This window comes from Petromyzon marinus (assembly GCF_048934315.1).
Source record: "Petromyzon marinus isolate PM22_M1 ecotype Great Lakes invasive population chromosome 68 unlocalized genomic scaffold, UKy_Petmar_22M1.pri1.0 chr68_unloc.1, whole genome shotgun sequence".
NCBI lineage: Eukaryota > Metazoa > Chordata > Hyperoartia > Petromyzontiformes > Petromyzontidae > Petromyzon > Petromyzon marinus.
Genome location: NW_027422597.1, coordinates 1,748,699 through 1,762,248, shown reverse-complemented (window position 1 = coordinate 1,762,248; position 13,550 = coordinate 1,748,699). Strand labels below are relative to the sequence as shown.

At 44.1% G+C, this 13,550-nt stretch overlaps 1 protein-coding gene across 1 annotated transcript in view; it reads right to left on the bottom strand.

The window, feature by feature from the left end:
• Positions 1-979: 979 nt before the first annotated feature.
• Positions 980-13,550, bottom strand: part of LOC116937612 (uncharacterized) — a 29,883-nt gene continuing 17,312 nt past the window's right edge. Inside the window, exons 4-6 of the mRNA XM_076058109.1 lie at positions 10,142-10,417; positions 3,796-3,974; positions 980-2,093 (exon numbers count right to left, since the gene is read on the bottom strand). Coding sequence (XP_075914224.1) covers positions 1,929-2,093; positions 3,796-3,974; positions 10,142-10,417 — 620 coding nt within the window. The 3' untranslated portion in view covers positions 980-1,928. The remainder of the gene's footprint in view (positions 2,094-3,795; positions 3,975-10,141; positions 10,418-13,550) is intronic.

Genomic DNA, 13,550 nt, shown 5'->3' with positions numbered 1-13,550 from the left:
AAAAGGTTGACAACCATTGACCTCTAGGCGATGTTGATGTGCCACGACCGGTGCCCCGTTTATTCATTCCCACCGACTCACCAACACGATGGCACACTGAACAGGGCTAAGTGTGCCCACGTGTTTAATCGCAATGTGATCGTCCTAGATCATGACTCAACCAACACTGCCCCCATCCCCCCCCCCCCCCCCCCAGCTCCTAGTGTCTTAATGCACTGCCACATCTGCCTTTGGTCCAGTCGCATACATGTCAACCCCGTATCAGCGCTCTAACTTATTACAGACCAATTCAGACCTCATTGGTCACCCCGTGCCCTTATAAATCTCAACGTTCATCCTACAAAGTCCTATCGCAAGGGGAGAAACGCAAACAAATAGACAATCACCACCACTGCACTCACAACTAGTACACACACCGCTACTGCCTGCATCAACTCCTTATCAGTACCCCTACTTACCTTATTACAGACTAATTAAGACCTTATTGTTCAGCCCGTGCCCCTTATAAATCTCAACGTTCATCCTACAAAGTCCCATCGCAAGGGGAGAAACGCAAACAAATAGACAATCACCAACACTGCACTAACCACTAGTACACACACCGCTACATGCCTGTTACCTCCTTATCAGTGCCCCTACCTTATTAGAGACTAATTAAGACCTTATTGGTCACGCTGTGCCCTTATAAATCTCAATGTTCATCCTACTAAGTCCCATCACAAGGGAGAAACACAAAAAATATAGATTTTTTTTTAACTCAAATTTCCCCTGTACAAGAATATATAATCACGTGCACCCTGCCATTCCTAATGTGAGCGACAAAGCGAACCCCTGCACCACCCCCCCCCCACCCCCCACAATTATAAAGTCAAACGCTGCTTATGGCCACGTGGATATTAATTGATGTGTAGAATATTCCCTTTCCCTCACTCCCTCTTCCCCCTGCCCCCCCTGCCCCCCCCCCATACAAATCTTCACTCTTTCAGTTAACACATAGTAGGAGGCTTTCGCGATCAATATTATCAATAACAGTGTATTTGGTTTAGATAACGTGAATATGAATGTGTCGTTAAACCCGCCACCACCCGACACAGCAAACTAGCAAGGTTTGTCACGTAAACAGAGCAGGCCAATTCGCTAACTAATACAGCATTAGCCGTTGTGTTGGACAGGAAACCTACGACATTATGCAATTCGAGTACCGTGACTTTTTGTTACGGGTGATTAATGACGCTGAGAGAGAAAGAGCCACATGAACCAAGAGCCGGAACCCAGATGTCAGTGATGCTGACTCAATTGCTGTTCGACGTGGCCATTATTGAACCAACACGGCCATTGTGAGCACATTGATGATGCTTTGAGCCGGCTTGTGCTACTTTGGCCGCCCAATCTCAAACCGCTCGACGTCAAGTAACGCCACTTACCCGCTTTGATCATTCGCAAGGCAGCGTTTCAAACACTCACAAGTCGACTCCTGAAGCTGTCTTCTGCCACTATTTTCAATGTGAACGTCGTAGTAATAATAATGATGATGATGATTACAAAAGATCATCTCTCTTCCTATAACTTGCGCGTGTTTTTTTTGCCAAATGGATGCATCGTTCGATGATGAACTCGGAGGCGAGGAGCTGCAGTTTAAAGTCGCTCGTGCGCCAGATAGGGGTAATACAGAAGCGTGAATCAACTAGCAGTACTGATGAGCTCCCTGCGTTGCGAGTGGAGGAATATTGGTGTAGGAGGATTAGGCGAAATGGAGGAGTGGGGAGACGAGGTAGTATGGAGGAGGTAGAAAGGAGGAGGGTGGAGGAATTGAATCCAGCGGTGCTAGTTTGACGAGCATTTTATGAATCAAAACATCCACTGTGAACTCTCAGTGACACAAGCGTATTGCAAATGTCACTTCAATGAATCAACTCGGCTAGACGACGTCACATTTCATCAAAGATGCGGGTCATCTTTGGGTATTGGCCTTGAAGTTGCCAAAGGATCTCCAAGAACTCCCTGGACTTCGCTCGGCCTTTTCCCAGAGCAAGTTCAATCAGGTGCTTCACCGCCAATTCACGCCCTTTTTTTTTCTCCATGTCTCTTATCTCCTGCAAAACATTTCATGGGGCTCCATTAGTGCGACAATGAAGATCTATCGAAGCCGCAACACCTACGAATTAACTGCCTTTCTCCATTCATCGAGACATCTGCACATTTTTAACATTATGAGACCTCCTTTGCCAGAAACAAGATATAGGAATAGGTTTTACCCTTTTAACTGGCACAAAAACTGACACCTTTATTCAAGGCATCACGTTTGCAATGACCACAGCACAAGCAGTCAAAATGCAAACAAAAAAGGACAGTGAATATTATTATCAGAGTTGTCTTTTTTGTTTGCATTTTGACTGCTTGTGTTGTGGTCATTGCAAACACGATGCCTTGAATACAGCTGTCAGTTTTTGTGCCAGTTAAAAGGGTAAAAACCTATTCCTACATCTGAAAATTTACAAGGGTGGTGTGTGCGTGTCTCCGTTCACCGTTGAATCTCGGAATGTGCAAAGCGGGCTCAGGGTTAATTTTATTCAGAGAGAGGCGTAGTAGTATCTTTGTTTTTTTTTATAAAGACGTTGTTACTCATTGCAGACGATCATAGCGACACGACTGCTGCCACTCTCTTTGATATCTGGTGCCAAAACTGTGCCACACCATGCCCTCCCGCATGGCCTTGTGGTGAGACTGGGTACCGATAGCATTAATATCAGCTTTTATCTTCCAGTTCCATTCCAACGACGTACACGTAGTACGTCGTTGGAACAGAATCGAAAGAAATGTTTTTATGACGTTACACTACCTCATCGGAACAGAATCAGAGGGAAGAAAAACGGATGACGTACATGCTCAGATCACGACCTTTAAGCGCTGTCCTGCCAGACAGTCTCGTCCCTTCACCTGATGAAGGCCGCTTGTGTTGTGGCCGAAACGTCGTGAGAATATGATTGTGTTATTTTATTTTATCAATTTATTATTTTATTCTCATTCTACGTGACTTTACCGAAAGAACCAAAGAACATTAATGACTAGCCGGTGTGGAGAAGTGTATTAATTCATTCAGACAGAACGATGAGTTTTCTTTCATGAATTAATAATTCGTTACACATGGTGGTAACTGAACAATCTCACGTGAAAACCATGGATTCCATCACGTTTTTTTTTAGTTTTTATTCTACCAGGTGAGGTCCCGCTGAGCTGCTATAGAGCTCTTTTTCAGAAGCGACCTGGTCATCACAACTGATAAGCTCAACGAAGTGGCTTATCATCACGTGGAAATTGATACTCCACGTGGCCACTACGGGGAGAGAGACACCACAAACTTCAAATAGAACAATCGATCTCCTATTCTTAGTTTTTTCGGTAAAGTCACGTTGAAGAGAAACAACAAAATAATAAAATATATATAAAACAATAAAAAAATTCTCACGACGTTTCGACCATAACTCAAACGGTCATCTTCAGGTGGTTGACCGTTTGAGTTATGGTCGAAACGTCGTGAGAATTTTTTTTATTGTTTTATATATATATTTTATTATTTTGTTGTTTCTCTTCAACGTGACTTTACCGAAAAAACTAGGAATATGAATTACCGCAGTCACGAAAGCTTTAAATCAAAATCGATCTCCTGTCTACCAAGCGAGGGAGTTGACACCTCCTAGCCGCCGTGGCGTCTCAGAGCGAGGATCTCGGCGGTGCTGGCAGCTGGCGGGTTTAGCCCGTCTTTGCCTGGTTCCGCTGGAGCCAGAAAACACTCACCGCTGTGACCGTCTTGCTGAAGTAGTTTCTCTTTTCGAGGTAGCTGAGCAGGCCTTCCAGGTCGTGCATTATAGCTTCACAGAACCTCGCCTTGTTGAAGCGGATTTGGTTGTGCAAGCCATTGTCCTTGGTCGTGGCCAAAAACCTCGGGACCTTGGTCAAGAGCCTCTTGAGGAATCCTGAAAGGCAGCGAAGTCGTCGGGTTTTTCCGGTCTTCAAATCGCAATAGAAATACTACAGAAATACAACGGAAATACAACAGAAATACTACAGAAATACTACAGAAATACTACAGAAATATTACAGAAATACAACAGAAATACTACAGAAAAACAACAGACATACAACAGATATATTATAGAAATAGAACAGAAATACAACAGAAATACTACAGAAATACTACAGAAATACAACAGAAATAGAACAGAAATACTACAGAAATACTACAGAAATACTACAGAAATACAACAGAAATACGACAGAAATACAACAGAAATACTACAGAAATACTACAGAAATACTACAGAAATACTACAGAAATACTACAGAAATACTACAGAAATACATCAGAAATACAACAGAAGTACAACAGCAATACAACAGAAATACCACAGAAATACCACAGAAATACAACAGAAATACAACAGCAATACAACAGCAATACAAGAGAAATACTACAGAAATACTACAGATATACAACAGAAATACTACAGAAATACAACAGAAATACTACAGAAATAGGACAGAAAGACTAGAGATATACAACAGAAATACAACAGAAATACTACAGAAATACCACATAAATACAACAGAAATACCACAGAAATACTACAGAAATATTACAGAAACACTACAGAAATACTACAGAAATACAACAGAAATACTACAGAAATACAACAGAAATACAACAGAAATACTACAGAAATAGGACAGAAAGACTACAGATATACAACAGAAATACTACAGAAATACAACAGAAATACAAGAGAAATACTACAGAAATACAACAGAAATACTACAGAAATACAACAGAAATACTACAGAAATACTACAGAAATAGTACAGAAATACAACAGAAATACAACAGAAGAACAACAGCAATACAACAGAAATACCACAGAAATACAACAGAAATACTACAGAAATACTACAGATATACTACAGAAATACAACAGAAATACTACAGAAATACAACAGAAATACAACAGAAATACTACAGAAATACAACAGAAATACTACAGAAATACTACAGAAATACTACAGCAATACAACAGAAATACCACAGAAATACAACAGAAATACTACAGAAATACTACAGATATACTACAGAAATACAACAGAAATACTACAGAAATACAACAGAAATACTACAGAAATACAACAGAAATACTACAGAAATAGGACAGAAAGACTACAGATATACAACAGAAATACTACAGAAATACAACAGAAAAACAACAGAAATACTACAGAAATACAACAGAAATACTACAGAAAAACTACAGAAATACTACAGAAATACAACAGAAATACAACAGAAGTACAACAGCAATACAACAGAAATACCACAGAAATACAACAGAAATACTACAGAAATACTACAGATATACTACAGAAATACAACAGAAATACTACAGAAATACAACAGAAATACTACAGAAATACTACAGATATACTACAGAAATACAACAGAAATACTACAGAAATACAACAGAAATACTACAGAAATACAACAGAAATACTACAGAAATAGGACAGAAAGACTACAGATATACAACAGAAATACTACAGAAATACAACAGAAATACAACAGAAATACTACAGAAATACAACAGAAATACTACAGAAATACTACAGAAATACTACAGAAATACAACAGAAGAACAACAGCAATACAACAGAAATACCACAGAAATACAACAGAAATACTACAGATATACTACAGAAATACAACAGAAATACTACAGAAATACAACAGAAATACAACAGAAATACTACAGAAATACAACAGAAATACTACAGAAATACTACAGAAATACTACAGCAATACAACAGAAATACCACAGAAATACAACAGAAATACTACAGCAATACAACAGAAATACAACAGAAATACTACAGAAATACTACAGAAATACAACAGAAATACTACAGAAATACAACAGATATACTACAGAAATACAACAGAAATACAACAGAAAGACTACAGATATACAACAGAAATACCACAGAAATACAACAGAAATACAACAGAAATACCACAGAAATACAACAGAAATACTACAGAAATAGAACAGAAATACAACAGAAATACTACAGAAAAACAACAGAAATACAACAGAAATACTACAGATATACAACAGAAATACTACAGAAATCCTACAGAAATACAACAGAAATACTACAGAAGTACAACAGCAATACAACAGAAATACAACAGAAATACAACAGAAATACTACAGCAATACAACAGAAATACCACAGCAATACTACAGAAAAACAACAGAAATACTACAGAAATAGAACAGAAATACAACAGAAATACTACAGAAAACCACAGAAATACAAAAGAAATACTACAGATATACAACAGAAATACTACAGAAATACTACAGAAATACAACAGAAATACAACAGAAATACTACAGAAGTACAACAGCAATACAACAGAAATACTACAGAAATACTACAGCAATACAACAGAAATACCACAGAAATACCACAGAAATACAACAGAAATACTACAGATATACTACAGAAATACCACAGAAATACAACAGAAATACTACAGAAATACTACAGAAATACAACAGATATACTACAGAAATACTACAGAAATACTACAGAAATACCACAGAAATACAACAGAAATACTACAGAAATACTACAGAAATACTACAGATATACAACAGAAATACTACAGAAATACAACAGAAATACTACAGAAATACTACAGAAATACAACAGAAATACTACAGAAATAGGACAGAAATACTACAGAAATACCACAGAAATACAACAGAAATACCACAGAAATACTACAGAAATACTACAGAAATACTACAGAAATATTACAGAAATACAACAGAAATACTACAGAAATACAACAGAAATACTACAGAAGTACAACAGCAATACAACAGAAATACCACAGAAACACAACAGAAATACTACAGAAAAACAACAGAAATACAACAGAAATCCTACAGAAATCCTACAGAAATACTACAGAAATACAACAGAAATACTACAGATATACTACAGAAACACAACAGAAATACCACAGAAATACAACATAAATACAACAGAAATACTACAGAAATACTACAGAAATACAACAGAAGTACAACAGCAATACAACAGAAATACCACAGAAATACCACAGAAATACAACAGAAATACCACAGAAATACAACAGAAGTACAACAGAAATACCACAGAAATACGACATAAACACTACAGAAATACCACAGAAATACAACAAACACACTGCAAAAAATACAGTGGCAAATTCGTTTTACGACGCCATCGATTAACGACATCCTCCTCCCATTGGGGGGCTCCACGTCGTTCCCCATTAACGATTACATTCTCGATGAGCGATGCGTCCGTGCGCGTGCGTGCGCGTGTTTTCCGATGCCATGCACACCGCCAATTTCGGCCAATCGGAGCCGCCCCCTCCCTGAGTGGACTCGGCGGCAGACCTCAGCCAATCAGCGACCACCCACTTTACGGGCCGTTTTTGAGAGCAAATGGATGCTAAAGTTTGTCAACGTTTTCATGTTGGGCTGCTTATGGAGCCCGCTCTCTTCAACACTTTTTTTCACTCAAATGTTAAATAAGAACAATGCCCCCCCCCCCGCCCCCCCGTAAAATGAATGTGAAGAAAGACAAGCAAATAGGTACAAAAAAAATAAGCAATTAGTGTGCCTTTAACGCGCATTTCCTAAATTCGATTAACAATAATTTAAATCCATCACATAGGTGTTTTGGGTTGGATCGCATGGATATAAACGTTGTGTCGTTAAACCTGCCACCACCCGACGCGGCCAATTGGTGAGGTCAAGTGTCACGTAAAACGGAACATAGCAATTCCTTGCTAGTGTACACGAGTAGCGGAGGACGTCATGTCACTCAGTGAGGGGGGTGGTGAGAATGGATGACGTCAGAGTGTTAGGGAGTCGGGATTCCAGGGTAGGGAGAATCAGCGCCAGGCTAGGGTGACTACTTCGCCCGGCCGACCGAGTTGGATGATCCCTCGGTCGGTTCTGGGTGGGAGGAGGAGAGATCACGTCTAGCCTGGGTGGAGCTGGGGACCTCCCAGTTACCCTTTCCTCCTGGGGAGATATCAGGGTTGTCACCTGTTGGGCATAAGCCTTTAATAAGTTACCGGCAGTAGCCATTAATAGACCTTGGCATCCGTCCCCTACTGAACAACCGTGTCAGCATCGTCAGTTGCACCTCAACACGAGTATAGCAACACCAGTGGATTGGAGAGCAAATCCACAAACATTTACAGTCTGAGCACAATTGTAATTATAACTGGCTTAATGGGGCGACGGCTATATTTTGTGGAGAAATCCAACCCGTTTCTTTCCGTAGAGGGGTTGATGTGATGACGTCACGTGTGAGCTTTTCACGTGCAAAGATGGTGGGGGGAGATTCATGAATGCAAATAAATTACAATGGGTTTTTTTCCCGTTTACAGCCGCATCATTCCTATGGTAATCGACGTACATTATGCATGCATATTATTCTTGTACCTCCTGTCGCGATATAACCCAAAAACATCTACGTTACGGATCGATTTGGGCGGGAAAGCCTACGTGATCATTTCAAGGCCGATGGTATTCGTGAAACCGATTAATATCGCCAAACGAGGGAGCCACTTGTAGTTGCTATCTAAAAAAAAAACAAACAAACACGGAACTGATATGGTGAACGAACCCACTCTCAACTCAATTTGGACAACAGTCTTGAGCCTTTGTTGTTTGACGTCGCTCGCTGTGGTGACCGTTGAGTTACCCTGCGATGGCAAGGGCCTTGACCCCTTTCCCAATTCGACACACCCGATGTGTTGCCCCGCGCACAGCGAGTGGGAGCAACGTGGACTCTACGGAATGACAAAAACCTAATTTCCCTATCCCCCCCCGCCCACTGCACCACTCTCCTGGCTTTGACATTCCTCCAATAACCTCCTCCTCATAGTCACTGGACATCAACTGGCCGATGCTGCACCACATCAAGTTCACGATTGTGGCCATGCAACCCAAACTATGGCCCATAAAGTAAACGCCCACAGAGACCCGTAGAAGAAAAAGGTAACAACAATTATAATTTTGATTTGAAGCTTTCGTGACTGCGGTATAATTCATATCCTTAGTTCTTTCGGTAAAGTCACGTTGAAGGGAAACGATACAATAATAAAAAAATATATAAAACAATAAAAAAATTCTCACGACTGCCAAATCGCTGCGCGTGGCGCTAACGTTTTTTTTATTATAAATAAATAAATACACCGTTTAAAAATAAATAAATTTATGCAAACCGACACACCTGATGACGACCGTTTGTGTTATGGTCGAAACGTCGTGAGAATTTTTTTTATTGTTTTATATATATTTTATTATTTTATTGTTTCCCTTCAACGTGGTGACTTTACCGGAAGAGCTAAGAATAACAATTGTATAATTGTATGATGATGATGATGTTTGTGGCAGAAGAGTTGCTTAAATGTGATTTAGCAGAAACAACGATTGTGCATTAATTCTATAGTTGCCGTTTCCGGTTTTACATTTTCGGAAATAATTGCTGTGAGCGCACGGGGTCCATTCCGATTTAATAAAAACGTCTGCATTTCCCGACGTGGAGTGAGAAATTGACGATCCTATGGCGAGGGGCAAAGTGCATTTATTTATTTATTTCCCCCCACAATCGCTTTTTGCATCAAACGAGCGCAGACACTCATCGATGGCGCATTAATGAAGTCGGCTGGAAATCAGTCAAATGGAACATGCGTTGATGTAATTAGATTATTGCCGCTCCTGGAATCTCTTGTAGAATTAAGTGAGCGCAGCTTCTGCCAATCCACCAGTTCAAATTTTCACCCAAAAAAAATGGGCTGTTGTGGTGAAAACAAAAACAAAAACAAAAAATACCTTCCATGAGGTTCATTCCCAATTTCGCGAGAGTCTGCAGGGGTAAGAATTACAAATCCCTATGGCGATGGGGACCATCTTGTTTATCGGCAAAAAACCGCTTCCACATCTACACTTCGTCGATGGCGTCTCACGGGTCATGCTGGAAAGCAGTAACGGTGCACGCGACATTTCGAAAGTTCACTCACTCAGAGACTTCAGCCACTGCTTGACCTTTGGGTACTCGTTCTTCACCGCGTACAGCGCGAACAGTAGCCTCTCGCAGCCGTCATTGCCTCGGCCGACGTAGAGGTCCAGCAGGATCCCAGCCACCTGCTCGTCACTCCGCGCCACCCTCACTCTGGCCAACGCGTCTCTTGGTATCAGCGACTGGTTGATGAGTTGCAGCAGGAGGTGCCGGGGATTCGTGCCGATCCAGGCGATCAGCTGTGGCCGGGATTTTGAAATGGCATGCACCGCATCGCCTGCAGTGACAGAAACACGCCGTGTTAAAGGCCGGGCGCAGAATGTGACCCGTGTGGTAGGTCGGGTGGTCATCGTGCTCGACGCTTTGATCACGCCGCACTGTGGATTGGTTCAATTCCCACCGCAGACGATCTGTAAGCTCCAACAGGGAATCAACAAAGTGCTGCAATATTCAACATAAAATCGGGGTATATGACCATTAGAGGCTTAATTTAGAGTCCAGCTGTAGTGGACGGCCCTTCCAGCTCTAGTGAACAGCCCTTCCAGGTGTAGTGGACAGCCCTTCCAGCTGTAGTGGACGGCCCTTACATCTGTAGTGAACAGCCCTTCCAGCTGTAGTGAACAGCCCTTCCAGCTGTAGTGAACAGCCCTTCCAGCTGTAGTGGACTGCCCTTCCAGCTGTAGTGAACAGCCCTTCCAGCTGTTGTGGACAACCCTTACATCTATAGTGAACAGCCCTTCCAGCTGTAGTGAACAGCCCTTCCAGCTGTAGTGGACTGCCCTTCCAGCTGTAGTGAACAGCCCTTCCAGCTGTAGTGGACGACCCTTCCAGCTGTTGTAGACGGCCCTTCCAGCTGTAGCGAACAGCCCTTCCAGCTGTAGTGAACAGCCCTTCCAGCTGTAGTGAACAGCCCTTCCAGCTGTAGTGGACGGCCCTTCCAGCTGTAGTGAACTGCCCTTCCAGCTGTAGTGAACAGCCCTTCCAGCTGTAGTGAACAGCCCTTCCAGCTGTAGTGGACAACCCTCAATCTGTAGTGAACTGCCCTTCCAACTGTAGTGAACAGCCCTTCCAGCTGTAGTGAACAGCCCTTCCAGCTGTAGTGAACAGCCCTTCCAGCTGTAGTGGACGGCCCTTCCAGCTGTAGTGGACGGCCCTTCCAGCTGTAGCGAACAGCCCTTCCAGCTGTAGTGGACGGCCCTTACATCTGTAGTGAACAGCCCTTCCAGCTGTAGTGAACAGCCCTTCCAGCTGTAGTGAACAGCCCTTCCGTCTGTAGTGGACGGCCCTTCCAGCTGTAGTGAACAGCCCTTCCGTCTGTAGTGAACAGCCCTTCCGTCTGTAGTGGACTGCCCTTACAGCTGTAGCGAACAGCCCTTCCAGCTGTAGTGGACAACCCTTACATCTGTAGTGAACGGCCCTTCCAGCTGTAGTGGACAGCCCTTCCAGCTGTAGCGAACAGCCCTTCCAGCTGTAGTGAACAGCCCTTCCAGCTGTAGCGAACAGCCCTTCCAGATGTAGTGAACAGCCCTTCCAGGTGTAGTGAACAGCCCTTCCAGCTGTAGTGAACGGCCCTTCCAGCTGTAGTGAACAACCCTTACATCTGTAGTGAACAGCCCTTCCAGCTGTAGTGGACGGCCCTTCCAGCTGTAGCGAACAGCCCTTCCACTGTAGTGGACGGCCCTTCCAGCTGTAGTGAACAGCCCTTCCAGCTGTAGCGAACAGCCCTTCCAGCTGTAGTGGACGGCCCTTCCAGCTGTAGTGAACAGCCCTTCCAGCTGTAGTGGACAGCCCTTCCGTCTGTAGTGGACGGCCCTTCCAGCTGTAGTGAACAGCCCTTCCAGCTGTTGTGGACAACTCTTACATCTGTAGTGAACAGCCCTTCCAGCTGTAGTGAACAGCCCTTCCAGCTGTAGTGAACAGCCCTTCCAGCTGTAGTGGACGGCCCTTCCAGCTGTAGTGAACAGCCCTTCCAGCTGTAGTGAACAGCCCTTCCAGGTGTAGCGAACAGCCCTTCCAGCTGTAGTGAACAGCCCTTCCAGCTGTAGTGGACTGCCCTTCCAGCTGTAGCGAACAGCCCTTCCAGGTGTAGTGAACAGCCCTTCCAGCTTTAGTGAACAGCCCTTCCATCGGTAGTGGACAGCCCTTCCAGCTGTAGCGAACAGCCCTTCCAGCTGTAGTGGACAACCCTTACATCTGTAGTGAACAGCCCTTCCAGCTGTAGTGAACAGCCCTTCCAGCTGTAGTGAACAGCCCTTCCAGCTGTAGTGGACGACCCTTCCGTCTGTAGTGGACGGCCCTTCCAGCTGTAGCGAACAGCCCTTCCAGCTGTTGTGGACAACCCTTACATCAGTAGTGAACAGCCCTTCCAGCTGTAGCGAACAGCCCTTCCAACTGTAGTGGACTGCCCTTACATCTATAGTGCACTCCCCGTCCAGCTGTAGTGGACTGCCCTTCCAGCTGTAGTGAACAGCCCTTCCAGCTGTAGTGAACAGCCATTCCAACTGTTGTGGACTGCCCTTCCAGCTGTAGCGAACAGCCCTTCCAGCTGTTGTGGACGGCCCTTCCAACTGTAGCGAACAGCCCTTCCAGCTGTAGTGAACAGCCCTTCCAGCTGTTGTGGACGGCCCTTCCAGCTGTAGTGAACAGCCCTTCCAGCTGTAGTGAACAGCCCTTCCAGCTGTAGTGGACGGCCCTTCCAGCTGTAGTGAACAGCCCTTCCAGCTGTTGTGGACGGCCCTTCCAGCTGTAGTGAACAGCCCTTCCAGCTGTAGTGAACAGCCCTTCCAGCTGTAGTGGACGGCCCTTCCAGCTGTAGCGAACAGCCCTTCCAGCTGTAGTGGACGGCCCTTCCAGCTGTAGTGAACAGCCTTTCCAGCTGTAGTGAACAGCCCTTCCAGCTGTAGCGAACAGCCCTTCCAGCTGTAGTGAACAGCCCTTCCAGCTGTTGTGGACGGCCCTTCCAGCTGTAGCGAACAGCCCTTCCAGCTGTAGTGGACGGCCCTTCCAGCTGTAGTGAACAGCCTTTCCAGCTGTAGTGAACAGCCCTTCCAGCTGTAGCGAACAGCCCTTCCAGCTGTAGTGAACAGCCCTTCCAGCTGTTGTGGACGGCCCTTCCAACTGTAGCGAACAGCCCTTCCGTCTGTAGTGGACGGCCCTTCCAGCTGTAGTGAACAGCCCTTCCAGCTGTAGTGAACAGCCCTTCCAGCTGTAGTGAACAGCCCTTCCAGCTGTAGTGAACAGCCCTTCCACCTGTAGTGAACAGCCCTTCCAGCTGTAGTGGACGGCCCTTCCAGCTGTAGTGAACAGCCCTTCCAGCTGTTGTGGACTGCCCTTCCAGCTGTAGTGAACGGCCCTTCCAGCTGTAGTGAACAGCCCTTCCAGCTGTAGTGAACAGCCCTTCCAGCTGTAGT